The sequence below is a fragment of the Peromyscus californicus genome, unplaced genomic scaffold (genome assembly GCF_007827085.1).
Source record: "Peromyscus californicus insignis strain IS unplaced genomic scaffold, ASM782708v3 Scaffold_4__1_contigs__length_199733344, whole genome shotgun sequence".
NCBI lineage: Eukaryota > Metazoa > Chordata > Mammalia > Rodentia > Cricetidae > Peromyscus > Peromyscus californicus.
The window spans coordinates 2,368,628-2,385,459 of NW_026294562.1; the positions used below are offsets into that span (position 1 = coordinate 2,368,628).

At 44.6% G+C, this 16,832-nt stretch overlaps 2 protein-coding genes across 3 annotated transcripts in view; one reads left to right on the plus strand and one right to left on the minus strand.

Moving 5' to 3' along the window:
- Positions 1–4,890, minus strand: part of Eno4 (enolase 4) — a 48,075-nt gene extending 43,185 nt beyond the window's left edge. Inside the window, exons 1-3 of the mRNA XM_052712931.1 lie at positions 4,725–4,890; positions 2,681–2,809; positions 926–1,116 (exon numbers count right to left, since the gene is read on the minus strand). Of these exons, the coding sequence (XP_052568891.1) occupies positions 926–1,116; positions 2,681–2,809; positions 4,725–4,889 (485 nt within the window). The 5' untranslated portion in view covers position 4,890. The remainder of the gene's footprint in view (positions 1–925; positions 1,117–2,680; positions 2,810–4,724) is intronic.
- The window catches only part of Hspa12a (heat shock protein family A (Hsp70) member 12A), a 154,510-nt gene continuing 142,390 nt past the window's right edge, over positions 4,713–16,832 (plus strand). The window contains exon 1 of one of the 2 annotated variants that reach the window (XM_052712927.1): positions 4,713–4,890. In XM_052712927.1, the coding sequence (XP_052568887.1) occupies positions 4,888–4,890 (3 nt within the window). In that variant the 5' untranslated portion in view covers positions 4,713–4,887. Of the gene's footprint in view, positions 4,891–5,489; positions 5,538–16,832 lie in introns of those variants that run through there. The other variant, XM_052712926.1, reaches the window with a different exon arrangement.

Consider the following 16,832-nt stretch of genomic DNA (forward strand, 5'->3'; position numbering starts at 1 on the left):
AAAATCAAATATTGATCAACTCTGGGGCTGGCAAAATGGCTCAGCAGGCAAGAGCACTTGCCTCCAAGCCTGGCAACCTAAGTTTGACCCCTGGAAGGAGAGCACGCACCCCAGCAAGTTGTCATCTGACCCCCAAAAGTGTGCTGCTATGGTCACACGCACATACTCATGCACACACATACAAAATGAATAAATAAAAATATCGATCAACTCTGAAAAAAGTTGAAGGTGCTCTGTGTTCTGCACTATCAAATATTCAGCTGAGATTCAATTGTAAATGTCAAAGTAAATAAACACGTCCATCTCATTAGTGTGCAAATTTGCCTTAGTCCTTAATGAATCATAAAATTATATACCAAAGAATCATTTTAAATAAACTTATTTTTATTAGTATATTTGTATGTTTATATACAAATTTTGCTTGTATACAGTGTTTGTATAATATTAGTATATTAGTATGTTTGATCTATATATCAATGCATAAAAATTTCTTGGAGTGGGGAGATAGCATAGTGAGTGTTGGCCATGCAAGAATGAAGAACCTAAACTCAATCTCCAGAACCCATGTAAAAAGCCAGGAATGGTGATACAAGCTTGCCAGTTTAGCACTGGGCAGGCAGAAACAAAGGGGGCTTACTGGCCAGCCAATCTAGCTGAATAGGTGAGTTCCAGGTAAGGGATCCCTTGTCTCAAAATACGAGGTGGAGATCGCTGGTGGTGAACTCTGGCCTTTAGTGCATGTGCACATGTGTGCACACATGCACACACCAACAAATTTTTAAATTCCTTGGGTAAAACAGGGTTGTGAATGATACACATTTAAGAACCCTGCTCCACAGGGCCATTTTATGGCAGGTCTCCGTGTAAAGAGGCGAGCCAGGCGGTTCTACCTGGCCGTTACTATTTTGAAGTGGGAAGCTGTTACCTGAGCCTGTGGTCCACTTCTGCCTGGTTGGAGGGGTTCAGACCCCACAGCTCCTCTGTGATGGATTCATTGACCCACTGCAGAGCCGCGTTCACTGCCTGGTGCCTTTCTGCCTCCTCGGCATCCACTACTTCTGGCAAAGCATTCTCGGAGACTTCAAAGTGAGCAGGTATCACCACGGAACAGATGTACTGACAAGGACAGAACATGTTGCACGTTTTCTCTGCCTCTCTCAGGAGATGGGAAATTGAACTAATCTAGCGTTTAACATTAGTGGTATCTTATCATCAACTTCAAGGGGGAAAACAATACATAATTTTTGCTATATTTTTATATCCATTGAAACATTAAGAAACTTGACTTCATGAAACATTTTAAATTATTCTCTTGTTAAAATGCTGGTATAAAATCCCCACATTGAATTTTTCCTAACACTACCTCTCCAAAAATGAGCTACGGATTTAATCTTTTTTTTTTTTTTTTTTTTTGGTTTTCCGAGACAGGGTTTCTCTGTGTAGCTTTGCGCCTTTCCTGGAACTCACTTGGTAGTCCAGGCTGGCCTGGAACTCACAGAGATCCGCCTGGCTCTGCCTCCTGAGTGCTGGGATTAAAGGCATGCGCCACTGCCGCCCGGCACGGATTTAATCTTATTATTCTCCTCTCACAGGCTGTGGCAATTTTATTTATAAAAAATAGGTAACAACATGAATTAAACAGTTAAATTGTTTTTAATTTTTAAATTTACTTTTATCTTCTTGAGATAGAATCAGTGAAGGGACTCTAGCCTGCTGGAGCATGGCAAACATGGCTCTGGCAGGCCTTGCCCTTCTCTCCCATTCCCTTTGCCTTGCCCCAAACCGCTAGATTACATTCCTAAAGCTAGTCACCAGGGTCTATTCCCGTATTTGGCCACTTCCTCCTGAGGCTGACTGACAAGGTCCAGCTGTCAAAGTATTTAAGTCCATCAGTCAAAAGCCCTTTTGGGCTCACCTGATTAGCATGCCCAATTAAACACCTCATCCTAACACTGGTTTTCCCTTTTTACATTTATAAACCGCCATTTGACAACGGGCTATGCCTGTCTCCTCTATCCAGAGGCAGTCCTTTTTCCCACTCTGGGACAAATATCTCTCCCCGCTCTCCCTTGTCCTCTACTCCTGTCTTTGTCTCTTATTCCCTGTCCTTTGTCTTTCTGGAACAAAGAACTCTCCTTTGTGCTGAGACCTTGTTCTTGGGGCATCCTGAGCCAGTACCAGTCCTTACAGTATCAAGTAGCCCAGGCTAGCCTTGAACTACTGATCCTCCTGGCTCCACCTGCCGAGTGCTGGAATTGCAGGGGTGTGCCACTACATCCAGCTGTTAATATTATTTAAACAAATTGTTTTCTTTACTTAAATCATTATTCTACACATCTCAAACACATAAACCCAAATGTAGATTTATAGAATGCATTGCATCATAATGTCCGAATATTAAAGGTATTTTCATTTCATTTCCTTTTTGCCCCTGGGATTGTTTTCAGGTTAGCATGCCATGTCTTTTATCAAAGTCACACTGAAACATAAAACACACTGCATTGTTGATTCTACAATCCGAGCTTATATGAGTACCCATGAATAAACAGCATATGTACGTGGATCTGCTTCACAAATATTGAATTCCAAAACATTAAGTTTCTGCAGTTTAGGTAATTTTTGCTAATAAGTACAGAAATGGGTAGGATACATTAAAGAGAAAATGTGAACTGCTTCATACCTTGGGGAAATTTTGAATGGTGCAGGAGATTTCCACCTGTAGCGTAGGGAGTCCCATTCCATCCAGGATGATTTTCCCCACTATTTTGCATATAGAGGGAGGCTTTGCAAGTTTAGAAAAGTAGTTTGCCTTCAACACACACATAAAATCAAAAATCAGAAAACTGCATTGAATTTATAGCCAGGCACATTGACTCTATCCTACAAAACTTCTCTGTGTGTGTCCTTCCCGGATCTGAATTAGCCCTACACCTCTGCTGGAACAGCTCATGCTGAGTCTCCCCCACACGGGGCAGTGTGTTATATTCTCACCTCCCATCAGGAATGTAGAGACCCATCTTAACCCACAGGCCTTGTGTCCCTCTTTAGCAGGCCTTTCTATAGCAAGTCAACTAACTCCCTGATACTTCTTCCCAAGTTAGGGAAGTTGTTGGTCTCTACAATGCCGCGATGCATTCAGATTTAAGAAATCTGAAGGGGGATGATTTTATCCTCCCCACACACCCCCACAACCAAGCAGGCATCTGGCTTTTTAACAGCAAAAGACAACGACAGTCTCACCTACCATCAGCCGATGAACACAATGCTACCTCACTAAAAGAGGCCTCTTGGGAATCTTAGTAATTGCAATTTGTCTTAAGTGGCAGAGCATTTGGAAGGGATCCAGGATTGATGTGCCAGGGTTCAGCTCCCTATGGGCAGTACCATCCCTGGGCAGGTTGACCTGGTTGGTATAAGAAAGCAGGCTGAGCAAGTCATGGGTAGCAAACCAGTAAGCTGAATTTCTCCATGGCCTCTTTTTCAATTCCTGCTCAGACTTCGTTCAGTGATGGACTGTGACATGGAAATGTGAGCCAAATAAACCCTCTCCTCCCTACGTTGCTTTTGGTCAGAATGTTGTAGAAAAGCAATAGAAAGCAAACTGAGGCGGTCCCTAACCAAGGTATGGGAGATTCCAGAGAGCTGTACAAACCAGTGCCCAGCTGCTAGCAGACTGGGGGTGGGGGAGCCTTACACGTGGAGACAAAAGTGCAAGTTTCTAGCCTTGCACACTAAAGACCTGTGGGACAGGGTTCGGGGTCCTTTTAAATTGGGACTAGACAACGTTAACAGTTCCTTTAGTAAGAGACCTCAGAGACTGAAATCCTTCTCAAGCCTTCACTCACCCACTTCACAAATGATGGACCACTGTCACTCAGTGTGCCCTGGGGTGGGGTGGGGGGGGGTCACTTAAGTACCCGAGGCACAAGTTGTTGTTTTGTTTGTTTTTAGAAAGGGGGAATCGGCTTTTATTGTCTTGTTTTAACCTTGCAGAGAGTTTCTAGAGACTGAGAGAACAGAGTGGTACCCTAACTGCCTCCCCCAAGCCAGTCTCTTATGCACAGGGCTCCCCTCTCAGCAATAGCTCATCAGCCAACTCAAAGGATTACAGCAGAAGGACGCGCCCTAGGAGAGCTCAAGGACGCTAAATCCAGAGCCAAGTGGAAAAGGGGCCTCCGATGAAATCTGCAGTTTAGGTACTCACTGGCCCGTGAAGTTGGGTACCTAGCCAAAGTAAGGTGTATGAGGCATGCAAACCCTGGTGCATAGGCTTGGAATCTGAGAAATTCGGTGGCAGTGGAAGCCAATGCAATGAGGCTCCCGGGTGGGCTGCGCCTAAATCACAGCCCAGTCCCTGTGGCTGACAGCAGCCAGGTGAGTTTGGCGTCAGGTCTGTGTTTTAGAAAACCAAAGGCGGGCGGGCGGGCTCCTCGGATCGGTAAGAAGCTCGCAGGCTCGGGACAGTCTTCCCAGCTACAGGGCCGCCCAGAGTCTTCTCGACTCTCGCTTCGGCCTTCGTGCCTCAACTTTCGGTCCCTGCGGGCAGTCAGTCCCAGTTTCCCTGTCCTCAGCCTCCCCGCTGTCACCGAGCAGCGGGCCGAGTCCCCCGGCCCCAGCAGCGCGCAGGCGCGACTCCACGGCGCAAGCGCAGCGCGCTGCCGCAGCGTGGGCCGGCGGGGGGAGGGGGCGGAGGAGGAGGGAGGGAGCTCGCCGCAGGTCCCTACCAGGTGCCCGTAGACGTCTGCGGGCTGGAGGTAGAAGGTGGAGTTGAGCAGCTCCTCCAGCCTGCGCGGGACGTCGTTCTCCTGGTAGTACGCCATCGCCTGCTGCTTCAGCTTCTGCAGGTCCCTAGTGATCCCACAGCTGCGGCCGCCGCCTTCTTCCCCCATGGTAGGAGACTCAGGGCTTCGGTGGGGTTTCGCCAGGGGGCCCGCCAGCGTCCTTTTGTCGCTAGGCAACGCAACGAGATCCCGACCCCTAGATCTCGCGAGGCTTCCTGCCCTCCGTGGAAAGAACCTTTGCTTTCCGCTCGGGATCTCTCCTTGTCCATTGCGCGCTTCGTCTCTTCCCCGCGCTCCGTTCTCAGTGCTCTCCCAACCTCATTTCTCACTGGTTCTCCGACAGTTTTCCAGATGGGGAAGCATTTAATGATGGTTTGAGTTCATTTTGCAGAAGCTGGGGAGCGGTGCCCGCTACTTTCAGCTGTGGACAGGTGCTCCCCGACTGTTCCAGTTACGAGGGAGAGGGATGCAAGAGCCCAGGGTGCCCTTCCTGAGCCGTGGAGGTCCTAGAAATGCATCCATTCCAACCCATGCAGTGTGCTTGCTGCACGCCTCGTGATCCGCTCAGAAACAGCTTTGCACACCCTTCCGGGGGAGATTACTGAGGGTGAAATCTCTGCGAGGAAAACTCAATGTAGGCAGTAAGGATGATGATGTTTTGGAGAGACCCAGGGTGGGGGTGGAGGGTGATGCGGAAGCAGCGCTTGAGAAGGTCCTTGGGTCATGGTCTCTGCAGAGGGCTCCTGTGAGAGTCAGGTATCGTACGCAATGATAGAACTTACTGTGTTCTAGATACTTGGGTGGTGCAGGAGTGGGCCGAGACAGACAGGGACAGGGTGCTCCTGTTTTACCGTTGCCTGTTTTATGTTCCCAACAGAAAGCAGGTTGCTTAAAAGTTCTGTGCCTGCATTGCTCATCTGGAAAACGTAATCTTACCTGCTCTGTCTGCTTGCAATCACTTAAAATAACGCTGAGAGTGAAGAAGCATTTGGGGACAGTTATTTTCCATAGATGTCCTGTTGGATGTAGGTGAATAAAATACATGATTTTGTAAGTACTGTTACATAACCCAGACCGGCACCTCCCCTCCCCTCCCTGGACTCCCCAAGCGGTTTTTTTTTTTTTGTTTGTTTTGTTTTGTTCTTCTTTCTGTCTCTCTTGCGTCTCTTTGAGAACGAATCCCTTTCTGTGGTGTGATGGATCATCACACACTTGACCCACCCTCCCGGCTGGCTGCAAATCCTTTGATGGTAGCAGCAGAGGCTGAGTCATCTTCCTGTCCACTGCAGAGCCGGCTGCTGACCGCTGGGTTTTAAGAGGATCCTTATATAAAATGAGCCCACAGTGTTGCTTTCATTCTTCTGTGTGCCCTTCCTCATAGCCGCCCACCTCCAGCTGAAGGCACCTCCTTGCCCCGTTCTGGTCTGTGTGGGTCCTGTGCTTTGCATTCTCGCCCCCAGGAGCCTGCTCTTTTTTCTGAACTCCTTACCCACTTGAATCCTGGACCACACATCTCATCCCTCATCCCTCAGAGCTGACCCATTTGACTTTCTTTTCATTCTTCCTCTGCTCAGCTTAGTTCTCTGGGCTTACCACCTGGATGCAGCGACTGAACTAACATTTCCAGACTCCATTTAATTTTTTTTCTTTTCTTTCTTTCTTTTTAACTGGAGACTTGGTTCTATGAATCCTAGGATGGCCTGAAACTGGCTATGTAGTGGAGGGTGACCTTGAACTTCTGGTCTTCTACCTCCTGAGTTCTGGGATTACAGCTGTGAGCTACCATGCCTGGTTAATTTGATGCTGAGGATAGAACCCCAGCCTTCTCACATGCCAGGCAAGCACTCTACCAGCTGAGCTATATCCACAGCCCTCATTTAATATTTTAATGGAAGTATTTGGTTTGGGACCACTATGTAATGGGTTCTTCCCTCTAACCCACTGGCCTCTATGTTCCATGAGATCAGGGTTTGCATGTCTTATTCAATACCGCATCCACAGCATCAGTACTCTCTAATAGATTAGGTGTTCAGCAAATAGCTATTGGATGAGTGGATGGGTTTTGCACATAAAAACCACCAATAAATACTTAACTGACAAATGTTTTAGAGTTGGGTGAATAATAATTACTCTGTTTCAGAAGTGAGAAACAAGGATAGAAACAGCCTGCAGAAAAGTTGTTAGAGGCTTAGAATACCATTCTGCAAGAGTGGGGCATTTCTAAAAATATAGGCTGGGAAAGATAGAAGTGGTTGGCTGGCCATAGTGGCAAGAGTAACGCATGTTTGATTCTACAAAAATCGTAAGTCCAGGTAGAAAATGATGTAGAAGGGTTAAACAGTAAAGTTGCCATTGGGAAAAGATAGATGAGAAAGAATGTAGAGAAAGGATGGACTTTCTTAGGTGATAGGATGGAGGTTGGAGAACCAAAGAAGACTTGAGAGTAGTATAAAGTTTTCAAGAGTAGGATATTGGTGGTGGCACAAGGCCTTTAATCTCAGCACTTAGGAGACAAAGGCAGGCAGAACTCTGAGTTCAAGGCCAGCCTGGTCTACAGAGTGGGTTCTAGGACAGCCAGGGCTACACAGAGAAACCCTATCTCAAAAAACCAAATCAACAAAAAACAAGAGTAGGATTCATTATGGCCTGAACTTAGAGCGACATGTGCCCTGGGCTCTACACCTGCTGGCCTTGAGTTTGGGAATCCTGGAGAAAAAGGGAAGTCTGAAGACACAGCTAGAAGATGTCTTCATAGTATAACAACTTGGAGAATGGAGATGTTGGCAGGAGGGAAGTGGGACACAGTCCTCTTGAAATAGGAGCTAAGTGCTGCAGAAGGAGCAGATTGAGGACACAGGAGGAGGGCAGGAGCCATAAGAGGAAACAGACAAAATGAACTTAGAGCAACAGTCCCAAAGGCCAGGGGAGAGGCTTGGTGATGTACCAGGTGTGTGTGCCTGTGCACACACAGGACAGTCTCAAGGGATGGTAGTCATGCTGTACTCAGGCAGTGGTTCCCTGGACGCTTTTCTTTTTATGTATTAGTAGGATCTAATTTTCTTCAAATGAATTACCTTTATGACTGAAAATTACAGTATGTTGGAGGGAAGGGTATTTAAGTCAAAACCCAGAGAAGGACTGACTACTAAGAAGGGGTTATTAGTAACTTAGTTGCTTAGACTCCATCTCCTCTAAAATGAAACTGGGTGAAGTCAGAGAAGCATAAGTCCCTGTCTGTCTGCTTCCTCCATTCAGCTGACAAAGATTTCTTGACTATTTGCCACGGGCCAGGTACTGTTCCAGGGCACTGAAGTTCTGATGGCATCCCAGCTGCACTCGCTATCGTGAGTCGTCAGTACACTGAAACCAGAGACCTGAAAACTCATCTGGACACTTCCTACACTCTACACTTATTAACAGCCTGTCAGTGTGGCCAGCTTCCAGTCAAAAGATCATTTATTAATATAGCAATTTTATTTTCCACAAGTAAACATTGGGAACATTGGGAATTTGCTAAAAAATATAACCAGATGTATGCAAATTGTGTACAAACTTCACAACTTTGTTATAATATATTGATGATTCTTTTTCCATTTATACTGAGACTAAATGTCTGAGGACTCTTCTACAGCATCAGAACATGAAAGGAGTTGGTGTGAGGTTAATCCTAAAAATACCAAGCTGGAGAGTTGGGGGTGGGAGAGAAGGTACCGTGCAGAAGGAGAGGCTCAGAGATGGTGAAGGTGCCTGGCATACACACACAGAGACAGGATGGGACTGTGCCCACCCTTTAGGAAGAGGAGTTGGTACTAGAGAGAACATGCATACACCAGCACTGTGGATGTCATAGGATCTACATGTAGAGTGGGAGGCAAGAACAGTTTTGAAATGAGAACACCTGTGTTGGGAATCTGAGCTTTGCCTCTCAGTACACAGAGGTCTGGATTGAATTGATAAGTGTTTTCTAACCCTTTTGAGTATGAAGACCTGCCCCCTTTCCTTTTTTTTTTTTTTTTTTTTTTTTTTTTTTTTTTTGTTGAGATGGCCTTGGCTGTCTTAGAACTCACTATGTAGACCAGACTAGCCTTAAACTCACAGAGATCCCCCTGCCTCTGCCTCTGGAGTGCTGGGATTAAAGGTGTACACCACCACTACCCAGTTATAGACACCCTTTTAATGATAATAACACCACCAATGGAGTGCTTGACCGCCCCACAGGTAATAGTAGCTGTAAACACAGCAGTGCTTTCATAGGCCTTTATAATTCACTTATAGATGATTTGCACATACAAAAGAGACTGTCTGCACAGCTAAGCCTTTACTCTCACAGGGATGTGCTTGGTGTATGTTTAGAACTGGGAGCCTCTTGCAGAGAGTTCATGGGCCTCCTGGAGACCTTGATTGAGAACCAGTGAGGCTGTTTCCCTCCTAGACCCCTTCTACTCTGTAGTTGTGATTCAAGAGAAAATATTAGAGACGCATCCACTTGTCTCACCCTGCTAGTTGGAGACCCTTCTTAGAGGAAATGAAACGCTTTTCATTTTGCGTTTCAAAAAGAAATCTCTAGCCCATGTCAGTCATTTCATAAATTGATGAGGATGAAGACAAATGTATTTGTTCATTTTTATTTCTCTGTCCTATCCAACACCTCTATTTAGATCGGAACCTATTTGCCACGACTTTAATGTTCAAGAGTGATTGTTTAGATGCAGCTTGGGGGCTGCTATCAAGTGCTTGTTAATTCTTTTTTCCTGCATTTGACATCTGTGTTGAAAATCATTTTCACAGGGAACTAATGAACGTGACTGCAGGTGCCTTTAATCACAGACTCCTAGAAACTAGAGACAGAATGCATGGAAAATGGGAGGAGTAACAGCTTCCTCCCTTGGTTTCAAAGCTGAGAAGTAGGGTTGCCAAACTATAAACACCTGAAAACGAATGCTAAGTAAGGTAGGAATGATTGACTAATAAAAAAACCTTCTCGAATTTTATTTTTATTTACCAATGCGCCCTGGCAGGAGTCATTATCACTACAGTAGTAACAACAAAACTCCCAGCAGCAGCTCCAGACATCAACCCTCTTGAGTTTGCAAACCAATGTCAAAATATAGGTGACTGGCCAGAGTTCACCCAGTTCCTGCAGAGCAGGAGTGAAACCTGAATGCAGGTCTTACTGACTCTGGTACCCATTCCTTTCCCATCACAGGTTCTGTTCTCTCATGGTAGCTCTTGCTGGTCTTCAGTGCCCCCTCCATGGCACAGCCAGATGAATAACTCACATTGAAGTCTTGGAAGACACAGGGTGAATCTTCTAGCTCTCTCTCTCGATGACTAGTTCCTGTTTTGACTATCACACTGCAGCCACCTGTAGATCCCACTTGTCTAAGCACCGTCAGAATTTAAACACTAAAGAGGCATGTTGGAAAATGTAATTATGCCCTTCCCCAGGACTAAATTTAAACATTCTCCAGGTCTAAATCACACTCATGCATGAGACTCATGCAGAAGTATTTTTAAAATACTCAGTTACAGCCAGGGTTCAGAAGCACTGCTCTGAGTCAGGCAGGAATGAGAAGGACTGAGGTTTCCTCCAAGAATGATTGAGGGAAACAGATGCAGTCAAGAAAGCCCAGAAGCTCTGGAATCAGAACTCATGGCCTCAACTGTGACCTTCTACAATTCACATAACTTCTGAATCCATTTCCTCATTGATTAGTATTTTTAATCATAGTTTTGCTGTGAGGTTAGACAGAAATCCGTGTAGACTTCCCCTTTTATGCCTCACAAATACCAACTGATGTTCTCGCCAAAGAAACCAGGGGAAGGCAAGTGCAGCCTTTGCCGCGGTTTTGTGCTGCTCTATTGAAAACCTTTCTTCAGCCCTGTACAGAAATCTAGATTAATAGAAGGGAGACCCCTTCCTTTTAAAACAATATTAGTGACCTTTGAAAGTGATTAGTCTCCTGGAAAATCGTCACTTTTGCCATAACCTTTAGCACTTGTGCAGCATTATAAAGTTGATGTGATATCTCTCTCTCGCTTTCTGGCAAAGCAGAACGCTTAAGCTGGAGCTGAAGTGTGAATGTTCAGAGCGGGCGCCCTCCAGAGCTGTTTCAGATGCAGCCTTCTGGTCACTTATTCAAGGGCCTCTGACACCGAAGACCCACGGACACAACACTGGAGAGGCTATGCTGGCAGTTTAATTGGTATTTTTCAGGAATTAGACAAGCAGTTTCTCTGCAGAAGTGAGGCAATTATCCAGCGAGTTTGGAACATGAAGAGAAGAGGGAAAGAGCAGGCCAAAGCGATTCTCTAAGCAACCTAGTTTGCCATTTTAAAATAGATTGTAATTTTGAAAGCTTTATGGGCGTAAATCCAGCTTGAAGGTATTTTGTGGCATAAGGACAGGTCTAATAAAAGCCAAAGAATGCTGAGAAAATGTTCTGCAAAGCTAGATTTTTCTCATCTGCGATTTTCTTGATACAAGTAGCAAAATAAGGTAATTGCTTTTATTTTGAGTGAAGAGTGTGTTGTCCTGTATGTTTCCCACATAGCTGGCAGCAAAGAAGAAAGAGAAAGGTTGCCAGTTAAGAGGCCTGTTGGGTGGGTGTTTGTTTTCTTGTTTACTGTTTAATTATGTGTGCTGGTGCCCGAGGGGGCCAGTAAAGGACACTGGATCCCCTGGAGCTGGAGTTACAGGCAGTTGTGAACCACCCAGGGTGCGTGCTAGGAACTGAACTTGGGTCTGCAGCATGAACATGAAGTGCTCTCTCCAGCCTCCCAAGGGTTCTTATCAAGTTGTGGCAACCCCCCAAAAAATATATTCTCTAACACTGTTGAAAGGAATTGAGTTTAGACCTTCCCATCTTCCCGGCCCCTGGAGTTCTTTGCCTTATCAATTTTGTTATTGAGAGAGAGTTAATAAGTTGTTTGACTTTTGTAATTAAACTTAAGAACCTGACTGAAGGGGATTTCAGCTTCCCCAGAGTTGTATTTTAATCTGCTTAAGAGGAATAATCTGTTTCTTATTAGCAAAATCAGAAGACTGTCTCCAATTTATCACTTGATTGCCGGGAGCCTGGCTCGGAGTCTGGTAGTGATGCTGAAGCTTGGGAGACAGAGAGCATTCGGTTGTCAGAAGTTTGGGCCTTACGTTTTTGCATTTACAGCTGACCGTGTAGTGGTCTTGGGTTTACCATCCTTGCTCTTTTATCTCTCTGGCTGAACTTGTCTTTGTATTGTCCTGTTTAACACATTAAGAATTCTAGTCTTTGCAGTATTAGAAAAAAAAAATGGTAGTCACAAATTCAGAGCAGGAATTATTCTTCAAGAATTGTGATTTGGGGAAGTGAATTCTAGGACCTTTAAGTGAATGAAATCATTTGAGGCAAATTTCTCAGTAGCGATTTAATATTGTTTTTCAAATATGCCAGTCATAGGTGGATGATCCCTGGAGCACTGTGCACTTTTCAGAGTTAAGGTAATGCACTAGGTTAAATTTCCGCTCCCAATTTAATATAATACATTGAATTACATGCTAGCAGAGGATGTGGGGATAATATTGTAAGAGTAGTGATAAGGATTATTTACGCAGAAAAACAGGGCTTCCATTAATCCTCCAAGAGGAAACATTCAGTGAGGGTGAAAAACTGAAATGTCATTCTCAACGTTCACGACCAAGCACCTGCACTCAGCTCTTAAATGCAAGGAGAGCGAAAAGGAAAGGCATAGAATGAGCTCACAGGACCTGGAATGTTGAGGGGGCCCTGTCAGCTAACCTAAGCTCCCTGCGCTACTAACGAAGTTTTCTATCCCTAGAATTTTAAAAGCAGAGTTCCTGTTTGAGGGACCAAGAATCGTTTGTGTGTGTGTGTGTGTGTGTGTGTGTGTGTGTGTGTGTGTGTGTGTGTGCACGCGTGTGTGTGTGCGCGCCTCTGACTGTGTGTATGTGTATGTATATGTGTGTGTGAGTGTGTGAGTGTCTGTGTCTATGTGTGACACTACTCCATGCCAGCACTTGCTAGGATGTATCTGACTGTGGGTCTGACCTGAATGCTGCTAGCTTACTCATAAATATTTTCACTTCTTTGCCACTAAGCTGACAAGAACATAAGGTTTTTGAAAATGCAAAAACCAAGGACTAATTTTTAGTGTAAAAACAAGGGGTCTTAACTATTACTTTTTGTTTTAAAGAATGATATTTAGAAGTTTTAGGATGTGTGTAATCATTTATTGCTTTGAAAATACAGCTATTTTGAATTCACAGCTGAGATCTTTTCCAGAAAATTATTATATATTCAATTAAAAATTTTGTACCTTTTCTTTTTGTTTCGTTTTGTTTTTTTCCAGACAGGGTTTCTTTGTGTAGCCCTGGCAGTCCTATAACTTGCTTTGTAGACCAGGTTGGCCTCAAACTCACAGAGATCTACCTGCCTCTGCCTCCTAAGTGCTGGATTAAAGGTGTGCACCACCACTGCCCAGCTAAAAATTGTGTACATTTCTAATAAATCCAACAGTAGTGGAAATTACTTCTTTGTTGGAGTGGATAATTATAAATCTGCAGAAGCAGGAAATTTGATCAAAATGAGTAATATAAAATTATAACTTTGAAATTCATCTCCAAATATTTGCTAAATGAAAGCAAAAATAACCGTGTGTGTGTGTGTGTGTGTGTGTGTGTGTGTGTGTGTGTGTGTGTGTATGTGTGTGTGTTCATGTTCCCCTTCCCTTATGAATGCTGTCTGGATTTGACTCAGAACTTTATACACTCTTGTTCAAGCCCCAATGTCAAGAAAAACATTGGTGTCCTCCTTGGTACCAACAGACCCTGGCTGTGTCACACACACTTGACCCCTCTGGGTTAAGGCTGATGCCACATTTGGGTTGGTCTGCCCTTCGTTCTATTTATGACAGGCACACTGTGCTCCCTAAACGTAGACAAGGGATTTTACCGCTGGTGCCACCCTGTGTCATCTATAGCTTGTGGTAGGCATTTGTGAGTCATTCCAGGGATTCAGTCGCACTGGTGTTGATAACTACAAGTGTGTGTCCATTTCAATCGGACATTTTAAAATAATCCGTAACTCTGGGAGACTATCATTGGAGGAAGGAGGTTGGGATTTGTATCAAACTGAAAAGGACAGAACAGGAAACTCCTGGGGTTAGTCAGGCTTTCTGGCTTCCAGAAGAGAAACTGCAGAAGAGATTTTTGTTGGAGGGACGGAAGTCGGCTCCTGTGGCCACAGTCTTGTCTGACTTATCATCCACACTGATCCAAACGTTCACTGAGCATGCCCTCTTGCATTCCACAAAGGCCCAGCATGGCGCAGTGTGATTCTGCACTGACTCGGGTCCTGTAAAGTGACATTCAAGCAGGTCAGTGTCTAACTGGAACTAGACACATGACCTTATATGCTAAACACACATTTCAGCAAATGCCATACCCATCAGCCCGAGGTTAGCTTTTTGAACAAGTAAAAAGAATCTGACCACATGCTTTTGGTAAATTCTAGTGCCTGAGATACATGTCAGTAACAAATACAAATGTGTAGACTTACAAGTAAATTAAAAAGCTCAGGTTGAGCTGTGACTTTCACCACAAGTCTGGATTTTAACCCTGGGAATAACTACTCAAACCAGCTGCAGATGAGCCTGGGGTGTGGTTCTCATCACTCTGTGTGCTTTTACCCAATTAGATGAGCATGCATGTAGGAACAAGGCAACGTTTTAAAATGCATTTATTAACTTTTAAGCACACACCCAGCAGCTTTACAAAGTTTGTTGAATATGAAGTTCGGATGTACTTAGCTGAAGATTAATTTATACCTCATGAGTCAGGTCATTTAAAACATGCTAAGGAGATCCCCACTAGGAGTGAGCTGTAAAGCAGGACTTGGTCTGGACTCCAGGATTCCCATCATGCACAGAGCAGAGAGAGCACAGAAGAGATGGCAGCTGTCCTGTGGCTACTTACTAGCAGATTTGACATTTTGTTCCTTTGAGCTTGTTGCATTCTTCATCAGATAGTCTTTTTTTATTCCCTCCAGAAACATGATATAACCACATCACCCCCCGCCCCCCGACACACACACACACACACCACATACTCTGAAGTTCATACAGATGACACAGGCAGCCTGAGCCCTGGCATAGGCTGGCTCCCTCCCACCTGGACAGACAAGCCTGCAGTCTGGTCACTACCATGAGCCTGCATTCTGTCCTAGTCTTTGATTATGGGGATTGGGTTTCTGCCCCAAGTATTTGTGTTCCCCTGTTCTTGGCATCAGGGGCTAGCCTCAACCTACTTTCCTGTCTAGACCACTGTTTTATAGGCAAAGCTTCAGGAAGCAACCATGAGACTCTTTATCACTCAGCTATTTCTCAACATGGTCAGTCTTTGTGTTTTTGAGCTAACAGTCTTAGACCCAGACAGAACTTCTGAGCATATGCATATTTTATGTAGTTCTAGATTAATAATCTGATTATGTATCTAATTAATTGTCTCATTTTACTGACAAAAGTATAAGATATTGTTTGAGATAGAGTCTCACTATATAGTTCTAGCTGGCCTGGATTTCACTATGTGAAGCTGGCTTCCAACTCACAGAGATCTACCTGTTTGCTCCTGTCAAGTGCTAGGATTCAAGGTGCACACCACCACACCCAGCTCTAAAATGCTTTTTAAATATAAATATAAATAAACTTTAAGGTTCATTTAATGGCTTCCAATCTAATTCTTCATAGGTAAGGATCAAATTTCCTTAATAGGCTTAACTTTAAAGAACACTTTCCCACCTCTTTTATTTTCTTTCTTGGATAAGTAGATAAGGGGAAATATGTATTTTAATATGTGTGGTGTAATGTGGTGTAGTGCATATGACTTCCTGATTGAGCATCTGTCTTCTGTGTTCTAACAACATGAGATTTTACAATCTGAACCCCCAAGTCTTTAAATTCCAAATGACGCATATGGTGCACTTACATATAGTGAGGGCACCTGTGCAGTGACCTTTCACTGGGCTCTGGCATGCAGCATCCTCTGCATTTTTCAGATTTGAACTTGTAAGTGGTCTTCTCTGTCAGCAAGCCAGCAGGTGTTCTGCCTTTTAAAGAAGTACAGTAATGATCATGTCTACTGTCTTAGCTCACGGGGTACAAAGGACCCCGCAGTGCTTGGCGGTGATTCACCCGAAGCTTTGTTCGCAGAGGACACATCAGGAGCAGCACTTCTAGCCAGCAGTGCTGGAAACAAGCACCCCTCTTGTTTGTATACAAACCTGGACTTTCACCTGTCAGAGTAAAGGGAAAGATCACTAACAAGTTTCCTGCTTATTTAGCCGGGAGGTCCATGCATACAACCCCTCCACGCGCCCCCCCCCCCCCCAGTGAATTACTCCCGCTTCTCGGCAAGGCAGTGCTTATTTAATAAAGCTGTTTATGAAAACTCCTCAAGTGTGTGGTCCCCTTCCCCACAGCGTGGCACTGCTGCCGCCAAGTGACAAGTCAGAAACATCAGTAAACCCTGACAATTAGAGCATCCATTCTTCCTTCCCAGACCAGGGGCCCCTGCCCTCGCTCAGAAGGTGCTGTCTCTTCCCTCCTAAATCATGCTGCACCTGCGGGTGCCCTTGGAACACAGGATTCTAAGAAAAGAATATCGTGAGTCATTAAGAAGATAATTTCTCTGACTATATCTAATTTTAGGGTTAAGGATGTTTGGGTTTTGTTTCTTAAATGTTTGGTCAGTCTCTCAGAGTCTTATGCAAAAAATCCTGGCGAGCCACAGGAGGGACATTCTCCCTCTTAAACCTCTCCGGTAGGTCACATCTCCAAACTCTAGGAACACAGGAGTACTTGGGGTCATATGCAAAGACCATTCTCTTCAGCCACCTCATTCTTGCACTGGGCTAAGAGCTTTTCAATTGCTGTGACATTTTCAGCCAGGGAAGGAGTGGCGCTTCTGCACTGCAATGTCTTACAGACGATTACTTTATATGATCAATGGAGCAATTCCCTTTCCAGAAAGGAACCAAAGCGATCAAGTTAAATCAT